This window comes from Excalfactoria chinensis, chromosome 6, assembly GCF_039878825.1.
Source record: "Excalfactoria chinensis isolate bCotChi1 chromosome 6, bCotChi1.hap2, whole genome shotgun sequence".
In the NCBI taxonomy this organism is placed as follows: domain Eukaryota; kingdom Metazoa; phylum Chordata; class Aves; order Galliformes; family Phasianidae; genus Excalfactoria; species Excalfactoria chinensis.
In genome coordinates, this window is record NC_092830.1 from 25,684,981 (window position 1) to 25,706,854 (window position 21,874).

A 21,874-nucleotide genomic window follows, 5' to 3' on the forward strand; every position below is an offset into this window, starting at 1 on the left:
GTCCCCGTGCTGCTGCTTTGCTCCGTCTGTGGGGCTGCGGTGGGGGGGCGGATCTTGGGACAGATAGTGTCGGGGATGGGGACGGCGGAGGTCCTGGTGGGCTCGGGCCGCCCTCACTGTGCCTTCGCATTGCGTTGGCCGCGCACACCCCACTGCCCAGCTGCAGTCCAGATTCTCCACCACACAGTGCGTCCCCCAGGGCTCCACCTTCCCTACTGGGGGTCCCAAGGAAGGGGCTGGGGGTGCCCGCGGCGGCGTGCAGGGCAGCGCGCTCCCCCGACTGCCCCGTCCCCGTGCAGTCCCCGACCCCGGGGTCTCCCGAATACCCTCAGCGCAACGGCTCCTCCCGCAGCCCTCCCTCCCCGTGCCTCAGTTTCCCCGCGGCGGCGGGGCCGGGCCGGCGGCTCCGGGGAGAGGAGGCGGGGAAGGACGGGAGGGAGGGGGCGGCCGTGCCCAGCCCCGGCGGCGGCGGTAGCAGCGGCGGCGCGCTCCTGAGAGCAGAGCCGAGCCGAGCTCCGGCACCGCTGCCCCCTTCCCGCAGCCGCGCGGGGCGGGGGGAGGCGGCGGCCGCGGGCACCCCCTGCCCGGCGGCGGAGCCCGTGCGCCCCGTCGCGGTTCCCCCCCCCCCGCCGCCGCCGCGGAGAAGATGCGGAGCAAAGGCAGGAAGGAGAGCCTGTCCGACTCCCGGGACCTGGACGGCTCCTACGACCAGCTGACGGGTGAGTGCCGCCCCCGCGGAAGGTGCAGCAGCCGCTCGGGATCGCCGTCCCCCCCCCCGGCCCCGGTCCCGGCCCCGGCCCGCTTCCAGCCCCAGCCGAGCCCCGGCCCCGGCCGCCCTGCTTCGCCAGCGGAGCGCCGGAGAAGAGCGGCAACCCCGGCCCCGAGGGGTTCACCACCTTCACCACCTCCCCCCCCCCCCCACGGGCGTTTGGGTGTTTCAGTCTCTGCCGGACACCTTTAAGCCTCCCTCCTGCATCTCCACTTGGGACAGCGGGGTTTCACGACAGCGCCCCTGCAGCGGGGTCCACCGGGAGCCGGGCCCCCCAGCGGCACCCGGAGCTCCGGATCTCCTCCCCTGGATGCTCCCTGGGGCACAGCAGTCCTATCCCAGCCTTGGGATGGCTGTAGTGCAGAGAAGCCACACGTACCCCATCTGCAACCCTGTGCCATCCCACTCCATCCTCACCCCCAGCCGGGAATTTCCCGTCTTCTCAATCCCACCCCATTTTCTCCCCATTGCACCTCATGCCCCCCTCTTTCCTCACGCACTCCCCGTGGATCTGGCCAGATCCTATCCCTTCTTAGAATGTCAGCAGCTGGGCAGTGGGGCTCCCACTTACCGGGGCTGTGATGGAGCTGAGCCTCTCTGGATTCCATGCCATGGGACACGGGCATCCCCAGGCCCCGTGATGCTCCTACAGACCTGTTCCAGAGGGAATTTCAGGAGTTCTGGGGGGGTGGGCAGGACAGGACCCCCCACCCCATAAGCAGCCCCACACAGGGACGCCCTGCCGGCTGCCTGCACCACCACGCTGCGGGGAGATATTTTTGAGCTGTGTAGGAACTTGGAACCCACACACAACTTTCGGTTTCTCCGGTAACTTTAACACGTCCATATGGATTTAAATCAAAGCGAGGTTAAAAATAGACCCCAGGCTCTCCCAGGCTGAGACCTTTCAGGGCCAGGCTTTGCCTCCGAGCACAGACCAAGGAATGGGGTCACTGGGAGCCCCTGCAGCATCCAGCTCACATCCCAGCAAGGCCACTGCCTGCCCGTTCCCCCAGGAACTCAGGGTTGTAGCAAAGCCTGCTGGCAGAGCGGCCTTCCTGTCCCCTGACCCATCGAGGGGACCCTCAGCCCCCATTTAGTAGCTCAACTGGGGATAAGCATCCTGCTGCAGCACAGCCTGGGGACATCCACAATGTGAGATGTGACCTGAGGTCTGATGTCAGGCGGTGGCACATCCCCAGTGACTGTCCCCTTGGTTGGTCTCCATCACCCCTCCTCTGCCAAAAAGAGGAAGGAGGCGAGGACCTGATCTGTGAGCACAGGAGGGCTGTGAGCCCCTGAGTGAGGAGGGGGCTGCACGTGGCTGCTGGTGTGACACGGGCAGCACTGGGCAGAGAGGAGAAATGCCACCAGGAAATTAAAAGGGACCATTTTGGGGACAGGGAGATGACGCCAGCAAGAAATAAAAGCTGTCCATAAATTACATGATTCCTCCGGCCCACTAATGACACGGGTGATTAGTGTGAGTGCAGCCCATGTCCAGAGCCATGGCCCTCAGCATGGGAGAAGCAGGACCCGAGTGCCGCTCTGCCCTTAGGAACGGAGGTACGGCACCCCACAGCACAGAGGTTTCCAGGGGGAGCAGGAACATTGACCCCACATCACCAATGGGACCAGCAGGTACTTGCATAGGGCCAACATAGGGCTGCCTGCAGTGGGTCAGACCCTTCAGCTGCTGCTTGTAGGGGTGAGGGATTTGCCCTTAGGGGTGAGGATTCGCATTTAGGGTGTCTGCTTTCCCCCTCCCATTGCATTGCTCCGCCCCAAAGGCAGCCGCAGTGTTAGCAGGGGGTGAACAACTGCTATAGAGACCATCAGCAGAGCTTTGGGGACCTTCTGCCTCCCCCGGTGGGGAGATGGAGACCCCACAACTCTTCTTGCAGCCCCCCACAAGATGAGATCCCCAATAGCAGTGAGTGCAAAGGGCCACACAGCTGTAGGACAGAGCAGGATGCTGCGTGCTGCGCTCTGGGGTGCGTCACAGGGATGGGGACAGCGACAGCACAGCTGTGTTCAGCTCCCTGCCTGCCACATGCCAGCACACAGACACCCTGGGGCTCACAGCCCCCTCCCCAGTGGCCTTGCCCAGAGGTCCCAGCCTGCTGCCCACCCTCAGCTTCTCCCACCACTGCTGCTACTCCTTATGCTCCACTTGTCCTGTCCGGTGGCGAGGCAGGGCTGGAAGCCGGGCTGTCCCAAATCCCCCATGGGAAATCCCTCCTTAGGGTGGGGAATGGTGTGGAAATGCTCCCACTGGGGCAGGGGGTCCCCGGGGGCCCCACTGCGTCAACGCACCCACCCTCGGCGGATGCTGCACCTTCACGGGGCAATGGATGGGAGTGTTGCCTGACCGCCTCGTCTGTCTGCTGCCTCCCTCCTTCTGTCTGCTCCTCGCCCCGGCCCTTTGCTGTCCTGGCTTGTTTGTGGCTCTGTAGGGCCAAGCGATGGGGTTGCGACGGCGGGGTGGGGGAGGGGGTGTGCTGCAGGCTGGGATTTGCAGGTCGGGGCCGGCACGGGATGGCTGGGCACGGAGCTGGTTTGCTCCGTCGGATTTCTGCAGGCACCAATGCATTACTGATGGCTCGGCACGACTTCGGCCAAGGTGTGCAGATCCTGCTGCACGCGGCTAGGGATGCACGTGTGGGGAGTTTGCTCCTGGGGCATCGCATCTCTGGTTTGGGATGATGGGGCTGTGCCTGGTCTATGCGGGGCACAGCTTTTGCCCTGTAAGTCGGGCACCAGGGGCCCAGAAGCCCCAAGGCCCCACTAACGGAGCTGCCCCTCCCTTGCTGGCTCGGCTCATTAGTGGTGTTTTCATTAGGAGAAGTGGTTTGGTTTCATTTAAGCCAAATTGCTGCGCTCGGGAGATGACAAATCCATCTGCCGGCAAATCGCTCTCCTGCCGCCGGCGTGGATCCCCGCCCCGGGCAATAATCGCGCTGCAGATGAATGAGCCCCCAGCGGGACGGATCTCCGCTGTGCCCGGGCGGTGTGGGTGAGCTGCTGCCCCAGCGCCCCGGTGTGGGACTCAGCCGTGGGGCGGGGGTCAGAATCCCTCCCCTCTGTAGAGGGATCGGGTGGATGAGCCAGGGGAGGGACTCCAATCCCGGCCCGTCTGGATGATTGCTTCTTTCTAGATTGGGTTTTAAAGAACGGCATTGCTTACAAACAGCTCCCAAATAGGTTTAGAGGCGGTAATCCCCCAGCCCTGCCTCCCTCCTGCTGGTGCTGACGTATCCCTCAGGGTCTTCTTTCCCCCCACCTCGGGGTCCCTCCAGGCTCAGCAGCAGAGGTGCTGACCTGAGCACCTCCCCGGCCCTGACTCACTCCCGGCTCCAGGAATCCTTCATGTCACTTCCCCCTTTGCCGCAAAGTCATTAATGCGCGTGGAATCATTTGTTGTGTAACTCGGAGGACGAAGGCGAGAGCTGCTGTTGGGGCGATACCCTCATGCTGGGGTCGGGAGGGGATCGGGCGGAGATGCTCTCCATCCCCAACAGATTCTCCCCATCTCTTGGAGCCCAGCAGGGCGTGATGGTGGGGACTTTCACAGACTCGGGGTCTGCTGATCCAGAAGGAGCTGAGCGGGGCCGCAGGCCTGCAGCATCCCTGTGATGGCTGAGGCATGGCTATGGGTCCGGCCCTCACTGCCCCCATGGCCGCTGCCCAGCACCGTTGTCCTCCTGCCCCAACACTCAGCTGGGCACTGGTGTAAAGATGTTGCAATCAGACAAGGGGAGACCTAAGAGTGTTGGGCTACGTTTAGTGACAGAAAGGGGCACGGCCAGGGCTGGGGGCTGCACAGAGGATGGCAACATCCCATAGTGGCCCACTAAGTGCCATCAGTGGAAGCGGTGGTACCTGATGCTGAGCTCTACAGGTGTCAGACATGGGGGTGATGGTGCTTCATACTGAGAGCAGCCCATGGAGACCCCAGGGGGGGCTGCCCAGGGGGCACGAGGACCCCAAGCTGCAGTGCCTTTCCCTCAGTGCTGCTTGCTTTCCCAGCCCGCCCTGCCGTAATTACAGCCCGCTGCAGCGCTCTGATAGTACTGCTTCCCTTTTATCACTGCTTAATTAAATAACTGTGGGGAAGTGAGGGGCTGTTAACCCCTTGTTGGCTGGATAGTGCTGGGTGGTGCATCGGAGCCTGGGGACACTTCATTTGGGCTCACTGGTGTTTCTCTGCCCGCACAGCACAGGGTTTGTGGGTGGACCTGCCTAGTTATCACCCACCTCTCACTCCATGGGAACCCTGATGAGCCGTCCCCAGAACCCAGGCAGTGGTGGTACAAGTCTGCTGCTAATTAGACCCGAACGTCCTCCCATGAGCTCAGGTGTGGGGGGTGATATTTCCTCATTCCTGATTATTTCTGATTAATTTGTGTTTATTCCTGAGGTCTTGCTGCGGGAGGCTGCACTCACCCTGAGTAACTGCAGGTGCGTTCTTTTCCTATTGGGGTCTCCTGGGGACTCAGTTCTGCAGGTCTGAGTTCTCCTGACCCCCCTCCCAGGTCAGAAATAGGTCTCCAAGGGACCCCTGGGGAGCCCCTTCCCACTGCAGCGGAACAAAGACATGGTAGCACAGCTCCTGAAACAGCCCAAAATAGCTTTCCTGTCCCCAAAATGTCACTTTACAAAGGCAGGTGCTGGCGGCCCCCCTGAGGCTTGAGGTAATGGCTGTGACCTGGTGGCCTTGCTGGTGGCCCTCCTGATGGCCTTGTTGGTGGTGCTGGTGGCCCTCCCAGTGGCCCTCCCTGGTAGTATGCAGCTGGTGGGCATCTGAGGAGCAAATGGCTGCTGACCCGACTGCTGCCACTCTGGGGAGAAGAGATGCCCCTCTGTGAGCCATGTCCTACAGACCCAAGGGTCTCGGGGTGCAGCCCCCCAGAATGTGCCCACCCCATCCCTTGCTCTCCAGTGCCATGCATTATTCATGCCCGCGTGGTGCAAACGGGGCTGACGTGCTGCTGAGCACAGAGAGCTTTTCAGTGTAAATCCCTGAAATATTTAGCAGAACTGACTTAAAAACACAGCCTGGGAGGAGCTGGTGCCTTGGTGTAACCTGGAGGCTGGAAGGCTGGGGTGGAGGCAGCTCAGCTGCCAGGGACTTGGGGATATGGCACGTCGCAGCCGTGTCCTGTGGGCAATGGGATGCCTGCCCCACTCTGAGCCTTCCTCCCACCCCATGGCATCCCCAGCCCCAAGGCAGGCAGGCGGGCACTGAGCACTATTGGTGGCCCCACGCAGTGGCTGGGCTGTGCACTTTTCTCTCCAAGAACCCGCAGAGCCCTCAGGGCTGGGGCTTCACTGTGACGGCGCTTCCCAAGTCAGATCCGCTGCGAATCCTGCCTGCTAATAGCTATGCAAATTACCTCATTAGCTGCCTTATTTATTTTCTCCCGCATCATCTTTTTGGCACTTCTCCTGGCCCTGGAGGCTGTGGGTGCCCAGGCTGGCAGCAAGGCTGGCCACACTGATGGCAGCACAATGCTGCTGGGGACCAGGGGCTCGCAGGGCCCAGGTCATCACTTCCTTGTCCCTTGTCCCCATCTTGGGGTGAACCTTGCTGTCCCCTTCCTGGCAGCTCTGCCCCTGCCCCTTCAGGCAGAGGAGCATGATGGCCATAAGAGGTTTTCACCATCCCCACGCATCTTCGCACCCATAGCCTTGCCCACATTCATGCTCCGACACACCTGTACGTGTCCCCTGCTGTCCCCTGTGCTAACAGCCGTCTGATCGAGCCATGTCCCCAGCTCACCTCCCCGTGGCTGTGCTGCTGCTGAGCTGCGCAGGGGCTCCTCTTAGCGTCAGGCAGCAGCAGTGGCACGGTGGCACGGCTCGGCACTTGGCGCTGTGCAGGGCTCGGCACAGTGCAGGTGTCACTGGAGTCAGGACCTCGGTGATAAACGTCCAGCAGGAAACCCCGTGTCAGGAGGGGATGAGCGTCCCCGTTTTGCAGCTGCGTTTCTATTTCTGCGGAACTCTGCTTGCCTGGCCAGGGCTGCAGCGGTGTGCTGCTGGCATCTCCGGCCGGCCCCGCAGTGGAGCGTCTTTGGGGCCGGGTGGGGATTCACTCCGAGCGGTGGGGGGCTGCTGTGGGGTTGGGTATCTGCCAATCTCGCTGCTGTCGTGTGGGCTCTGGCACCCTCCTGTGGCTGTTCGTCACCTTTCTGCTGCCCCGCAGGCTCCGTGGCTGTATTTCGGGTGTGAGCCGGGAGAGGGGCTCCCGGGTACCTCCCGACCCGTCCCCGTGCAGTGATGGTGGGAGGGGACCTGGCAGCTCTCAGGTCCATAGGGGTAGGTTCGGTCGGGGTGTTGCATTCAGTCCCTGCAGCAGTCTCCTTGCTGCATGGTGTGACTTTCCCTGGTGCCCCACAGGGGAGTCACACCGATGGCATTGTGGTGCAGAGTGGTTTCTGAGTGCTGCTTTCTAGCCCCTGCTGATGTGTGTGCCAGCCACTGTGTCACCGGGATGGGATGCCCAGGAGAACTGAGCAGTGTGGATGGATGAGGTGGAAGGGGCTCTGCTGGGGGCTGCCCCTCTCACAGGGACATCGCTGGCATTAACAGGCAGGAAAGCTTGGTTCGGAGGGCATAGCCCTAATTTTGGGGAGCAGGGTTGAGATACCCCGTAGCAGTCCCTGGGGGCTCAGCTCCTTCTGGGTTTCCCAGTGGGGACATTTGAGGGCACTGGGCGGTCTGACTGTGCCTGGCTGGAGCACGCCCACACATCCTTTCCCATCCCCAGGGGAGCCAGAGCCATCATTTCCATCGAGTCCCTTTTTCTTCACTTCCTCCCCCATTAATAAGAGATGAAGCTTATGAGATAATAGAACCTGGATGGATGCAGAGCTGAGATCCTGCTGGCGTGTTGGGTAGATGTGATGTGAAGAAGGAACCGCAGCTGGGAAAATGGGACTCAGGAAGGGAGGTGATTGCCAGTCTGCATCTCTGTCTGGCTCTGGGAGCTGGGAAATCCCACTGCCGCCACACGCCTGACTCTTCCTGGCTCTGACACATCATCAGCTCACTGCCAGGCTGAGCTGAGAGAGCGGCTCTGAGTCGGAGCGGTCCAGGAGCCCGGCTCCTCTTCCTCCCATCCTTACACCCATCAGCTTCATCCCTTCCCCTGTATGGAGGTGATACCCAGGGACGCAGGATGCTCACAGCACTGGATGGCTGGTACCCAGGGATGCAGGATGCTCGTGGTGTCGGACCACTGGTACCTGGGATGCAGGATGCTCACGGTGCTGGGTGACGGATGCTGGGAGATGCAGGATGCTCGTGGTGTCGGACAGCTGGTACCTGGGGATGCAGGATGCTCGCAGCACCGGGTGGTTGATGCTGGGAGACGTGGGGTGCTTCCCAGCACTGGAGAGCAGGACTGGAGGATGCACAGTGCTCTCCGTGTCAGCTCCCTTCAGGAAGGAGCATGCATCCCTGCTCTTGGAGAGAGGCAGCCCTGGGATGCAGCAGTGCCTCATTGGTCAGCGGGACCTGTAGAGTCTGAGGGTTGCCATACCAACCTGCCTCTGGTTCCCGGAGAAGCGGGGCGTGAAGTGCCGGGTCAAGCTGGTGCCAAGGGGCGGACCGGCAGCCAGGGGCAACCCAGGGCTGTGCATCCACCCGGCGGTCCTGGTGAGCTGCCTGGTACCGCTGGGCTCCCTGACCCCCAGCACTCCTCGGCAGCACTCTGTGCTTCACTGCACGGAGCAGGCAGCGGGCTGGCACAGCACGGGGGGCTCACCCGGGCATCTCACTGAGTGACCTGCAGCGAGTGGTGAGCTTCGGTCCCCCTAAGCCTGGAGGGAGGTGGTAGCTCGGCTCACAGCCGCTCCTCCCGGGATCATCCCAGCGCCAAACTTCCCGCCTGCCTGCCTGCCTGCCGAGCAGGGCCTGGAGGCTGCCGCGCTGCACTGCCCTCCCCGTAGGGCTTTTCCTGCCGCCGATGCCCGCAGGTTTGCTGCGGGAGAGGAAGGCTACGTCCTGCCCTGGGCACCACTCAGGGGAGCTGGGGGCTTTGTGCCGGCTTTGTGGCAGGGTCCCTCCCCGGTGCTACGAGCCGGAGCCATGAGCCACTGCCAGCAGCGCTGCAAGAGGCAGCTGGGTCGGGTGATCCGCTTCTTCTACCAGTTTGTCACTGGGACCCTCTCGCAAGGTAGGTGCTGCCCTGGGGGTGTGAGGCTGTGCTGGGTGGGGGGGGTCTCTGTGTGGTGGTGTCTGTGGAGTTATTTGGGGCAGGGATGCTGAGCACTGCTTAGAGATCCAGCCCCGGGAAGAAGGGCTGTGTATGAGGTGGGGCTGAAGATGCTCACAGGACAGAGACTCCCTCCCCACCCCAGGTCTGGATAGGGTCAGCAGCCACCTCCTGACTGCTGCGGGCGCATCGCAGGGATGTCACCATGTGCTGGGGCCATGGGGTGGTGGCCGTCCCCAGCATGGCACAGAGATATATGCCGGGGAGCCAGGCAGTGTGGGGAGGAATTTGCCACACTGGAAATGTGGAAAAGCCTTGCTGGGACAGGACCGCCACGTCACTGCTTGCAGTGGGGCTGGCACTCACCGCGGGCTGTCAAAGCGCCGCCTTCACCGGGACCCAGCCTGCCTGGAAAACCATACTGGGCTCTGTTGCCTCCTCATGTGTGGCACAGGGAATGTGGGGGTACCCTCCGTGCAGCCTTGGGGCCAATGGCATGGCTGTGGGGACACAGAAGCAGTGTGTCCCTTGCAAGATGTGCCACCCCTTGTCCATGTGGCCCCATGCCCCACAATGCAGGAAGTGCTCCCCACCATTTCCCAGCACGAGGGGCCACCATGGCAATGGAGCTCTGCATGAGCCCTTTGTCACCCTTGGGCACAACTAGGCACGTCCATATCTCCATCAGCTTCACAGGGCGGAGGATGAGTCAGCTGAGTGGGGTGTGAGGGCAGAACTGCAGGTGGCGGGGCAGGATAGGGAGCAGACCTTATGGTCCCACTAACTGCGAGGATGTCCTCATTCTGCTGCCCTGCTGGGCTGGTCTATAGTAGGTGTCCCATCCAAGTGATACCAAGCAGCCCCAGGGTTTCTTTGACCATGTGGGGTAGCTGTGGTGTTCGGGATCCTTCTGTGCTGGGAAACAACCAAAGTGATGGTAAACAAAGCTGGGCATGTCTCTGCATCCTGAAGGCTTGGGTCTGGGATATGGGATTGGCACAGCTTCTGCCCTTCTTATCGTCCCTTCCTCCCCAGCCGCTGCTTTGGTCTGCGTGGCACATGGTTGCAGTGTCCTGCAGCTTCTGTGCCCCCACTGGCCTCTTTTTGGGGAACGAGCCCCTCTGCACAGTGTAAGGAGCTCACTGCGGGGAGCATCCCAGGCACAGGGACCCCTGGGTGGGCACTCTTTGGGGTGGGTGCCCTGGGAGCTCGCCAAGGACAGGTCACCAGTGGAGGGAAAAGAGAAATGACTCAATCAATTAACCAGATTAAAACTGTGACTTCACCTCCCCAAAAATAGCATTTCGCCAATATTTTAATGTGCTTATTAATAATCTGCTCGCGCTCTGATTAGCAGCGAGGTAATAAGGGATCAGCTGTAACCTAAATTTAACACTCCCTAATGGATGATGGCCCCAAGAACCAAAAAAAAAAGAACCAAAGAGGAGAGGCTCCTATCCATCAGGCTGGGCCCCAGGGGACTCAGCAGCACCCTGGGCAGATGTCATCATCTGTGCACCCAGCTGGCCCCATGGCGTATCCTAGGGCACAGCCAGAGCCTGCTGCACCCCTGCACCCTGTGCTCCTTGCCCTACACTGGATGGCCACGTCCCCTCGCCCAGGACCTGAGCCCTGCCTTGGCCTATGCTGCTGGGGTCACTGGGAGCTGGCAGACTCAGAGCAGTCTGAAGGTGATGCTACATATGGAGACGGCCACACGTGTAGCAAGCCATACCCATGCTCAGCCCCCTGCTTAGTGTTCTGCCTGATGGTGCCAGGCTCCCCCGGGGCCAGCAGGGTTATTTTTAACTGTTTGCCATGTGCTGCCTGAGCACAATTAAGGTAATTGGTTTGGGAGCCTGGCTCTCACACGCCGCTCCCAATTACCTGCCCGCCCGCCTGGCTCCCACCTCCCTGCCCGCCGTGGCCGGCTCCGTGGTGGGGCTGCCGGGGCAGGGCTGCCCCAGATAGCGGTGGGGTTGGTTTGGGGATGGAGCCATGGAGAGGACATCCCTGCACAACGACAGCCTGCTCTATGCCTCCCTGATTGCCATCCTCCTTCTCATCTCCTATTGGTTCACCACCCGCTGCTTCAAAATCATCAGCGGCATCGAAGGTATGGGGCTGGGGACGTGGGGGGATGAAGCGATGCCATCCTGTCTGCAGGCTGTGTGGCAGGGTGACCTAGGCACTGGGTGCCTGGGGACATCTCTCTGGGCACCTCGTTCTCCCTGGGTCTCCCCATCTGTTCCTCCTGGTGCTGCTGTGCTGGGGCAGTGGTGTCAGCCGCAGCGGTGCCTGCTCCAGGAACCAGCACAATCCAATCATTTCCAATTCTTCCTACAGAGCAACTGTTGTGGTGCCTAGTGGAGATGCCTCAGACAGTGTTTTGGGGCTCTTGGTCCCTCCCAAGCTGTTTTGCTCCCTCCAGCACCTTGGAGCAGCTCCGACGGTCATTGTGACCAGGGTCATGCAGAGCCCAGGGCATGTATTTCTCCATCCACCCATGGCAACGTCTGTCTGCACAGGGCCTGCTGGCTCTTCCTGAGGCTTGCCTATATGATGGCAGTGATGCTTCCCAGTGGGCTCTGCCCCATTTCTGATGGGGTGTACGGGGTCTGGATATCCCTCACACCCCTTGCAGGCTGCGGGTCTGGCTCTGTGGGTCATCCCATGCATCCCTTCCATCCTCAGGGCTGCTGCAGCTGGAGGAGCATTGCAGAGAGCCAGCCCTTCTTGCTGGGACATGTTTTAGCTGGAGGGGCCCCTCTGGGGGTGCCTGGGTTGTTTTTGGGCAGAATTAGGTTGCTGAAATAGTCTGGTAGCTCACGGGACAGCCGTCAGCTGTGGGAGCAGCCAGATGGGGGAGAGGATGGGCTCAGCAAGAGCAGTTGGTTTGGGGGGAAACTTCTTTTGAGCGTGCAACAGGCTGGTGTCACCTCGTCCCCAAAGGAGTCACTTGGGGCGGGGGTAAAGTTGAGATCCAGCCCCACTGTTTCCAGCCTCAGTGTCTGGAAACTTGCTGCTTTCCAAGAAAAGGAAACACTCCTGCAAACTTCCAGCCCAATGGATGCTTCCCCAGGGAGAGTTTCCATAACTCTGCCAGAGCTTCTCCTGATGCCTTTCTGGCATCTTCTGATGGCAGCCCTGGGGCTGGAGGAGATGCTGAGCGTAGGGCCACCAGGTGTCCCTGCCGTGTTGCCAACAGGCACTAGGCCACCTGCCAGGGGACAAACCTGCAGCTGGGGGTTTGGTGTGGGGTTGCCCCACTGGGAGCCATCAGCACCTTCACCAGCCTGTCCCTCCAGCAGGTGCCACCCAGCATGGTGTGCCTTCCCCCAGTGACGTGTTTCCCCCATGGGCTTTATGTCCTGGCCCATCAGCAGGGACCCAACATCTGGGCAGGGGCTGCTCTGCAGCCTGAGCATTGCCACCCCCACCTGGTCCTGCAGCATGGGAGGCAGCCCTGTTCCCTGCACTGATGCTGGTAGTGCTCTCACTCTACTCCCCCACGTGGGACCAGGACACCCTTGGCGCAAGGGCTGGGATGGTGTAAAAAATGCATGGAGCCAAATATAGCCCTGGCGGCTGCGCAGGCTGCGTGCTGGAGGTGCCTGCATGCCTACTGCTGCCTGACCTTGGCTGGGTCCCCTGGGCTCCCTGTTTGGGGTACACCCCCACCACCCTGTGCTTTAAGGATGCTGGTCCCACAGTTCAGCAGCTGGACCAGCTCTGTAGCCCTGGTGACACACAGCCATGGTCCCAGACTGTATCCGTTGGGTTATGGGGAACTTTAGGCACGCCTTGGGGTTCAGAGCCAGGTGGGTCCCTGTGGGGTGGGTATGTATATGGGGTGCAGAGGACAAGTCTGAGTCATCCATGTCCTGGATATGATGAGAGTGCCCAGTGTCCTGTCCCTATCGTGTCCCCCTCTGGGAGCCAAGTGCCTTTTAATAATCTGTGGCCTGTTTCCTTAGCAACTGCATTAAGCAAATCGATGGTAGTGGTGTCATTGGAATGGGAGGGCATGCATCCTGCCCCCCCCATGCCCCGCCACCCCCCCGTGTGGCCTTGCTCTGCTCTTACTCAGAGGCACAGCCCTTCTTTGCTGGGGGCTGTTGGCTGCCGGCTCCTGTGACAGCCCTACGCTGACCCCTCGCTCTCACGTGGCCCCAAATAGCAGGGGGACAGCCGACATCCTTGGGGACATCAGGGGTCCTTGGGGTTGCATAGCCCAGCGGCTGTGGCATCAGGGTGAGAGGGCTCAAGGTGAGTGGGGGGCCATGAGATGCCCCCACCATGAATCTGGAGGGCCTGGAGATGGTTGCGGTGCTGGTGGTCTTGGTCCTCTTCGTCAAGGTGCTGGAGCAGTTCGGCCTCTTCAAGCCTGTGTCCTTGGAAGGTAACTGGAGTGGGAGGAGGCCATCTGGTGGGTTCCCACCTCAGCAGGGTCACAGACATGCAGGGAGCCCTAGAGCTGCCCCTAAGGATGTTTTTGGGGTGCTGGGAATGTGATGTCTGTCTGCAGCTGGTAGGGGTAAGCATGGGGATAGGGTGTCCTGCCTGCTCCATGTAGAGTCCTGCTGGCCAGGGATGTGGGGAGAGGATGGGACCCCAGTATGGCACCGGGATGGTGGGGTGTCTGTGTGAGACTGGGGTGTGCTGGGGACTCTGGGGGGCTCTGGGATCAGGGGATGGCAGCATGCAGCCTACCCATCCAAAGGATGCTGTGGGTTCACCATCAGAGGGTGATGGGCACTTTGCCTGGACCACAGCTCCAGTGTGTCCTAGCGCTGAATCAGACCCTGACTTCCCCCCCATCCTTCTGCTTTTGTTGCCCTAAGCCTTGTACCGAAGTCACTGGCACTGCAGTGTGCTGGCTCCAGGCTGCAGTGGGGAGGGGGAAGCAGAAGGGAGCCTGCCAGTGCCAACCCCACTGGGAGACACAGGGCACAGCAGGAACCAGTCCTTGTCTGAGCCCTGCCCCCAGGGGCACAGCTCTTGTCCACAGCAAGAGGCTCTGCAGCAGGTGGGAATGGAGGTCCTGTGCCCACCCATTCAGAGGGACAACAGCATCCCCATGTAGTCCTTGATTCCTCTCTGTCCATGTCACCACACTGGGACCTGCATGTCCCCTTGGCTGGGGACGCTGGGAGCACAGGGATTTGCCCCAGCTGTAGATACAGGAGTGGGACCAGGTGCCCTGGATCAGCTCCCATCCCCATAGGGGTGAGTGGAGGAGAGGGAAACACCTGGCTGGAGAGGCTGAGTCCTGGTACTATGCCCTGAGTGCTGCATGTGCCTCCCAGTGGCTTTGTCACCCCATGGGCTCTGGAGGTGGCAGGTAGGATTTACTGGAGACAGCCCCAGGTGGTGCAGAGTATGGGGAAGTGTCTAAAGCCCTGCCTGCCTGTTGTTTACCAGCTGCACCCAGTGACAGTCCATGGACTGCAAAGAGCCTGAAACCATACACTAATGGTTTGGGTCTGCTAATGGACAGCACTCCAGAGCCACTGCAGTGGCTGCACTTCCCCCACATGTGGTGCTGGAACCATAGACAGTCCCCCTACTCCATCTATGTGGCCATGCTGGTGTCATCCCAGGGGTGACTCTGGACCTTCTGTCATTTCCCAGCCAGTTAATCACTGCCAGTCACTGTCACCCCACTGCACCTTGTGCCACCACCTGACAGGAGGGGACAGGAGAAGAAAAACACTGTTGGTTTTGGCAGCTGAAATGCAGTATCAATAATTAATTGAGGAGCAATTGGCTCTGGCTGGGAGCAGGGCTGGGCAGGCAGACAGAGAGCCAGGAGAGCCGCCCACGTAACCGAGCCATGGATGAGTATGAGATAGAGCTGCAGACTGTGAGTGATGGGATAATGAGCGCCAGGTCCCATCTGTGGGGTGGGTGGAAGGGATCATCTTGGTGAGCTCCTGGGGTGTGCTGGGTGAGTGCTGCCTGAGATGTGGGGCTGGGAGGCACCTCCGAGTGGGGTGAGCATCCCTGCAGGGTGAGGAGGCAGAGGGTAGGATGTGGCCTTGCATCCTCACCCCATTGCCTCTAACTCCAGGCACTGACCGGCCCCAAGGACTGTGGTGTGCACCCCTCTGACTTGGCAGGATGTCACATCCCGCTCAGCCCAGCCAGACATAATTAGCTTGTTGAATCTCTTCTCCCTCCGGCCTCACATTAATCACTTCTCACATTGCTTCCCTCCCAACTCCCTCCAGCTAAGCTCTTGCCTCTTGTCACTGATGTGCCCAATGTGGGGACCTTGAACTACTGCATCCCACTCTCTCCTTCCTTGCTGAGCTAGGCACTGCAGCTCAGGGGTGTCAGTCCCTGCTGCACTCTGAGACCTGCAGGAGCTGCCAACAGTGGGCATTATCCTGCTGCTCTGCTCCAGCTTCAAGCTGCTCCATGTCCTGGATATCATTGACCTGGCCGTAGGAGGTGGGACCAAAATGGTGATGGGGCTGCAACGGGGTGGAGTTGCAGTGGGGTGAGGAAGTGGTGGGGTTGCAGTGGGGTGAGGATGCAGGGTAAAAGTTGGTCTCTGCCTCCTGTCCCAGGGCAGTGTGTGCAGTATGTGTGAGCTGCAATATGTGTGAGCTGCAGGGCACGCTTGAGATGTTGAGGAGAATGTTTTTTTGGGGGGGCATGAGGGTGTCTGAGGACACCAGGGTGTAAGGAGCTGGGAAAGTGAGGGGTCTGGGTTCTGGGGTGTGAGTTATTGGGGATAGCTACAATAGTAGGGTGGGGAGAGGCACTGGGATGTAGGGATATCAGGGATGCTGGGCTGGGGGATATCTGAGTTGCTGGGATGTGGGGTGTTGTGTCGTTGGATTATTGAAAGCTGGGATGGCTGGAAGCATTAGGGTGGAGAGAATATCTGAGTCTGGACTCAAAGTAACCTGGGGCAGGGGATGCAGGACCTGTTGCTTATGCCTGGACAGGTGTGAGTGTAGAGAGGCACAACGTTGCTGCTTGTCCCCTTTGGCTGCCATCTCGGTCTGTGCTGCCAGCATCCTGTCTGGGATGAAGGCTGCTGGCAGACTGTGCAGTGTGCTTTGGGTCTGTGAATTTCCCTCTGTATCCATCACAGCCAGCACTGAGGATGCTGTGAGATGAAGGGGTTGCAAGTTGCATCCCACTGGGCGGGACAGGGAGTGTGACAGAGGGCATGTGGATAAAAGCGAGACAAATGGTGGCAGAGCACTGGGAGGGGAGCAGGGAACTGTGCCCAGGGGCTGCTTGTGTGTGAGGATGCCCATGTGCTGCTTTTTGACCCTATTACAACCAGGATGGATGTTGGAGACAAGGGGATAAATGCCATCCCCAGCAGAGCCCTTGGGTGTGCCAAAGCCAGGACAGCAAAGTGCCAGCCCTGGTCTTCCTCTCCTGTTGTTAAGCTGCATGTGCTGAACCCCCTCCCTCTCACCCTGGGTCCCCCTGAATCGCGCCCTGTTCGATTTCCTCCTTAAGAAAACGCCTGTGTTATTATTATTTTTTTTTTTCTTTTTCCTTCTTTATAACAAACTAAAGTGTAACTTGCACCCGACCTGACCTACTGCACGTGCCTATACCTGCTGCCCCTGTGAGTCCAACCACAGTTTATTCTCTGTTGCATCTCTCTGGCTTGGTGGTTCCCCCTGCCCCATTCCTCCCGTGGTCCCACTGCCAGTGCTGTGTCACTGCCTGCCCTGTCCCTGTCCCCAGGACTGCTCGTGCTCCTAGGGCTGGTCCCACAGCATGGTGCTGTTGGGGCCAGGGCTGGGTGCAGAGCATCCTGGGCAGGCTGGAAGGTGCCACGTCCCGATGCAAACAGCAGCCCAGTAAGATAACTGAGTAAAATCATGCTTGCAGCATCCCTGCTGAGGATGCATTTCCCTAGACACAAGCTTGCCTTCTCTGAGTGTCTTTGTGTGACATCCCACCCTAGTGGCAACAACTTCTTAGAGCTATTCTTCACCACTTGAAAGCAATGGGGCCACCCACTGGTGTGCATTCAAAGGGACTTTGCACCTTTTGTCCTATTGCCTGCCTGCCTTTGGGGGCTGGAGCCCAGCATGGCACTCCTCTCCTCTTCTTCCTCCTTCTCACCTGTGCTGCTCACCCTGTGCTGTTTGCCAGTTGGGGCAGTCTGTGGAGCCCTGGGAAAGGGGGGAGCAGGTACGTGGCCAAGGGGCAGTGCCAGGTTGGGGGAGGTGGGTCATGGCCAACAGTGGGACCAAGTCTAAGGATTTGGGGGGTGGGGGAGTGCAGAGCAGGGGGATCTGGAAGCGATGGCAGTGGCCAGGGGACCCCTGGAAGAGACAAAGGCCCCGTGCCCCATCCCTTCCTGGCTGTCCCCACCCAGGGCCCTGGGCTTGGCTGCACTGGGGTGGGGATGCATGCAGCAGAGGGGCTGCATGGCTGAGTTGGGGGCATGCTTTGCATTCAGCCCTGTGGGCCAGCAGGATCAACCCCGGCCCCATGCCCCTGGGTAGAATGTGGTGCCCTGGGGGATGCAGTCCCATCCTGAGCTCCATCCTGTACAGCCCCACGTGGAGGGGCTTCCCCATGAAGCAGGCATTTGGCTTTGGGGCTAAAGGGCAGAGGCCAGCCCTGCCATCTCCTTGGATGCTGGGCTCCACTGCACACTACTGTCCAGAGATGCTGGCCATGGGTCACCCTTCCACCATTCCCTTCCAATGAGGGAAGCAACTGGGCCGGGTTTGTCCTGGGATGGAGCAGAAAGGCCAAGTAGAGCTGGGCTGGGCTTTGCCTCCCTGCTCCATCCCCACATGCATGTGCTGGTCCGGCTCACTCCGTGCCAAACACCCTGCATCCGGGGCCTGCTGCTCTGTTAACTCTTCTTCTGCTCGGTGATTCCTTCTTTCTTCCAGGCAACCCGCCGGGCCAAACTAAAAAAGCGCTGAAGCAGCGATTCCTCAAACTGCTGCCCTGCTGCCGGCCCAAATCCATCCCCTCGCTCAGCGAAAGCAAGTGCTTCTTCTTGCCTTTGTGTGTGTGTGTCCCCAGCGGTGCTGCTGGCTGCCGTCCCCCCTGCCCTGCAGCGTGGGGGGTGTCAGGATCAGTCCTGCCCCTGAGGGTCCGATCCGATGGGCTCTGCACCCACCTCCCTCCTCGCCTGCTCCCGGTCTGTTTTACCCCCTCCAGCACATTGGAGAGGCTCCGATGGGATGCACGATGGCGGCTGGACCTGGCTGGGGGCAGTGGGACCACCCCCTCGGTGCCATTTGAAGGGCTGGAGGATGCTGCTGGAAGCTTTGTGTTGGAGATGTAAAGGGGAGGGAGAGAGATGAGTAGTGATAGAGCCCCCCCAGCCTGCCCTGGGTCATGCTTGGCCCTTAGGGAGACCACGAATGGAAATATTCCCTGTTCCACAGCATAAGCTGATTTCCCCCCCCCTCCCACCAAGGGAAGAGGTGAGTATGAGGGGGCAGAGTCTGGGGATCCAGAGCCTCCCAGGGTTGTAGTGGCAGCCCTGGTTGCTGTAGGAATGGGGAGAAACCATAGCTGAAGATGGGGCACAGCAGGCAGAATGGGGGATAGACAAGGCTGGAGGGGGTGTCTGGAATTGGGGTGGAGAAGATCTTCTTCTAGAGACAAACCCCGGCACAGCACAGACCTTCAGGCATCCAGGGTCTGGGCTCTCTGGGGCAGATGATCATGTCAAGGAAGAGCAGGCAGGGTTGTGTTCCATCCTGGAGTACCCCTGGCTCCAGCTGAGCAGGAAACCTGCTGTCCTGAGGTGGAGGTGTGCAGTGTGAGGCACACCTCCTGCCCCTAGCGCTGCGGGGCTGGGCAGGACAGCATGGCTTCAGCTGCCCTCTCTTCCCCCAACTTCCTTGCAGACAGTGTCGAGGATGAGTTTGAGCTCTCCACCGTCTGCCACCGCCCCGAGGGGCTGGAGCAGCTCCAGGAGCAGACCAAGTTCACCCGCAAAGAGCTGCAGGTCCTGTACCGGGGTTTCAAGAACGTGAGTAGCTCTCACTCCTCCACAGCTATGCACCCCTTGGGATGCTTTTGCATCCTGTTGTCACACTCTGAATGGCTACAGATGGCAGCAGTAGCGATGCAGTTTCCCTTGAAGCTTTGGGGAGGTTCCCTTATCCTGGGATTTAAGGGCAGAGAGCCCCGAGCATCACACCATTCCCCATGCTCATGGTGTGTCCCTTCCATTTGCCCTGGCAGGAGTGCCCGAGTGGCATCGTTAATGAAGAAAACTTCAAGCAGATCTACTCGCAGTTCTTCCCACAAGGAGGTGAGTGCGAGTCCCCCTCCCTGGTGCCCCATGTGGGGCTGTCTTCTCTCTCACTGTTTGCCTCCTCCAGACTCCAGCACGTATGCCACCTTCCTTTTCAATGCCTTCGACACGGACCACGACGGCTCCGTCAGCTTTGAGGTAAGCCAAGGAGGGGGCCAGGCTTTGCCAAGGCCTCTCTGTGTGCCATGGGCTGGGACTGCCATGGGCAGCTGCTGAAGGACTTTGTTAGTAGGAAAAACAGTGCAAAAGCAACAACAACAGAAAGAGTTCTGTAGTTTCTGGTTGAGGGAAAAGACTCGTGGCATTTCTGTGGGGCTGTCACTCCAAAAGGTGACCACCTGCTTTGCAGGACTTTGTGTCTGGGCTGTCCATCATCCTGCGAGGCACCATTGATGACCGCCTGAACTGGGCCTTCAATCTCTACGACCTGAACAAAGACGGCTGCATCACCAAAGAGGTGGGAGAGGGGTCCAAGCTGACGCAGGTCTGCACCCAGCGGGGATGAGGGCAGGGCTCAGGGCGTTTCCTTGAATCTCATGGGTCCTTTGGGGGCATAATGAACAACATGTGCGATGGGAACCAGATGGAGGCAGAGCTTCTCCACACTGCAACCCTGCCCTCCCTCTAGGAAATGCTGGACATCATGAAATCTATCTACGACATGATGGGCAAGTACACCTACCCGGCCATGCGGGAGGAAGCACCTCGGGAGCACGTGGAGAACTTCTTCCAGGTGAGCTGGGCACATCTGTGAGGACCCTGCATGCAGAAAACACCCTGTACTGGGGACAAAGCAGGGTTCCAGTGAGCAGCCTGCCTGGGGCACGGTGGGGTTCAAGCCCAGAAGTGCTCTCTGTAAGGGTTTTGGCAATGGCTGCTCTCTCTGCTTTGCATCCAACCACCATGGAACCTGGGATGGGGGTGCTGGGCTGTCCCTATCCCTGCAATGCACTCCATGCTGTGCTTGCCTGCAGAAAATGGACCGAAACAAAGATGGTGTGGTGACAATTGAGGAGTTCCTGGAGTCCTGCCAGAAGGTAAAGCCATGGGGCTCAGCACAGCATAGCTGGGGCTCTGCTCTGGGAGACGTTTATGCCATCATCCCTGTGTGGGTGGGGAACAGTGCATCCCAGCATGGCCCTTGTAAGCCTTGGAGCTCCTGTCCCGTGTGTCAGAGCAGCTGGACAAGATCCATGGGGTAATACCAGGTTTGGGAGAGCAGCCCAGAGCGCTGCTCTGTGCCCAAACACTCCTCCTCCCTGCAGGATGAGAACATCATGCGGTCCATGCAGCTCTTCGACAATGTGATTTAGCTGTCTCCAGCTGAGCTCTCCTGGCACCAGGCTCAGAGCCTGCTCCTCTCTTCACTTCTCCTTCCAGCCCTTCCTGCTGCCGGCTGCCACGCAGAGACACAGTCGGCACCTGGATGTATCCTTCCCCCAAGGCCAGACCCACTTTCCTTGGGAGGCCCCACAAAAGTGCCACCAGAGCGTGGGCACAGCTGGCACGGGGCATCTGGCCTGGGTGGGCTTCTCACACCCGATCCTAAAGGGAAAGCCGCAGCCTCAGGCTGCCATAGGGGCTTCCCTGTGCCTCCACATCGTGTCCCCATCAGCAGCCCCAGCACCGGCTCCAGCCCAAACCCTCAAGCAACACTTCTAGGAACTAAGAGTCTCGCAGCAGGCACCAGCTCCTCAGCTTCCTCCTGGGTCCTGATGTAGGGACATATCCCCCACATGGGACATGAACCACGTGTCCCCCTCCTCGCTCACTCAGGGTGCTGGGCTCACTCTGTCACCAACAGCTGCCTGGAGCTGGGTGTGCACTCCTGTCCCACCCATGTATCCTTTCAAGTCTTGTCTGGGGCCTGATGTCTCTACACCAAACTCCTGCTTAGCCCCACTGGCTTCAGGTCCTAGTCTGCAGCCTGGCCCAGCTGCTCCCACCACTGTGTCCAGAGGGGCAGCAGTGGCTGGGATTGATGGGGAACGGGCGAGCAAAGCTGTGCCCCACACCAGACTCCCCCATAGGGCCCTGAACCTCAGCTTTGGGGCAGCCCCCACTGGGTCCGCTCCAGGCCTGGCTTGCGTAGAGGCGATGTGTTTTTTAGCTCCATCCACCACACTGTTCATCTCACAGCCCTGCTCCTGGGCGGGAGAGCAAGTACCCCAACCAGGTACCCCAACCAGGTACCCCAACCAGGTACCCCAACCAAGTACCCCATCCCCTCCTGTCCCGCCCCGAGGCACCCACTGTCCCCCGCAGGCATAGCGGAGGTCTCCCCTCTCCCCCTCTCCCCCCTCACGCTGCAGTGGCATGGCGTGACCCCCGCCCCAGGGCATGGTGACCCACAACCCGCTTGGCATCTCCAGTCTGTATATTTTGTATTATAATGATAGGATGGGTTATAAAAATAAAGAGGGGCGGGGGGAGGGGAGCGCCGAGGGGGGATAAACAATAAAATCTAACCACGATCGCTATGCACATTGCTGGTATTGCCCTCTGCCTTTGATGGGTGTTGGGGGGGTAGATGGGGCAGCAGGGAGCACGGGCACATAGGCCGGCACACGGCTTTATCTGCAGCCCCCGGACCCCAAAGCTCCGGCCG

The 21,874-nt window shown here is 60.1% G+C and overlaps 1 protein-coding gene across 6 annotated transcripts; it reads left to right on the forward strand.

Moving 5' to 3' along the window:
- The first annotated feature begins 513 nt into the window (after positions 1-513).
- On the forward strand, positions 514-21,754 carry KCNIP2 (potassium voltage-gated channel interacting protein 2). 6 transcript variants are annotated; one of them, XM_072339871.1, is made up of 9 exons: positions 514-719; positions 17,882-17,977; positions 18,854-18,978; positions 19,194-19,263; positions 19,334-19,404; positions 19,616-19,723; positions 19,895-19,999; positions 20,241-20,303; positions 20,532-21,754. In XM_072339871.1, the coding sequence occupies exons 1-9, from the start codon at positions 647-649 to the stop codon at positions 20,577-20,579; spliced, it is 759 nt and encodes a 252-aa protein (XP_072195972.1). In that variant the 5' UTR covers positions 514-646; the 3' UTR covers positions 20,580-21,754. The 6 variants fall into 6 exon arrangements, with proteins under 6 accessions (XP_072195972.1, XP_072195975.1, XP_072195971.1 ...); XM_072339870.1 differs by having other exon boundaries at positions 516-719; positions 17,882-17,981; positions 18,858-18,978; positions 20,532-21,751; XM_072339874.1 differs by lacking the exon at positions 17,882-17,977 and having other exon boundaries at positions 515-719; positions 20,532-21,751.
- Positions 21,755-21,874: the final 120 nt, after the last annotated feature.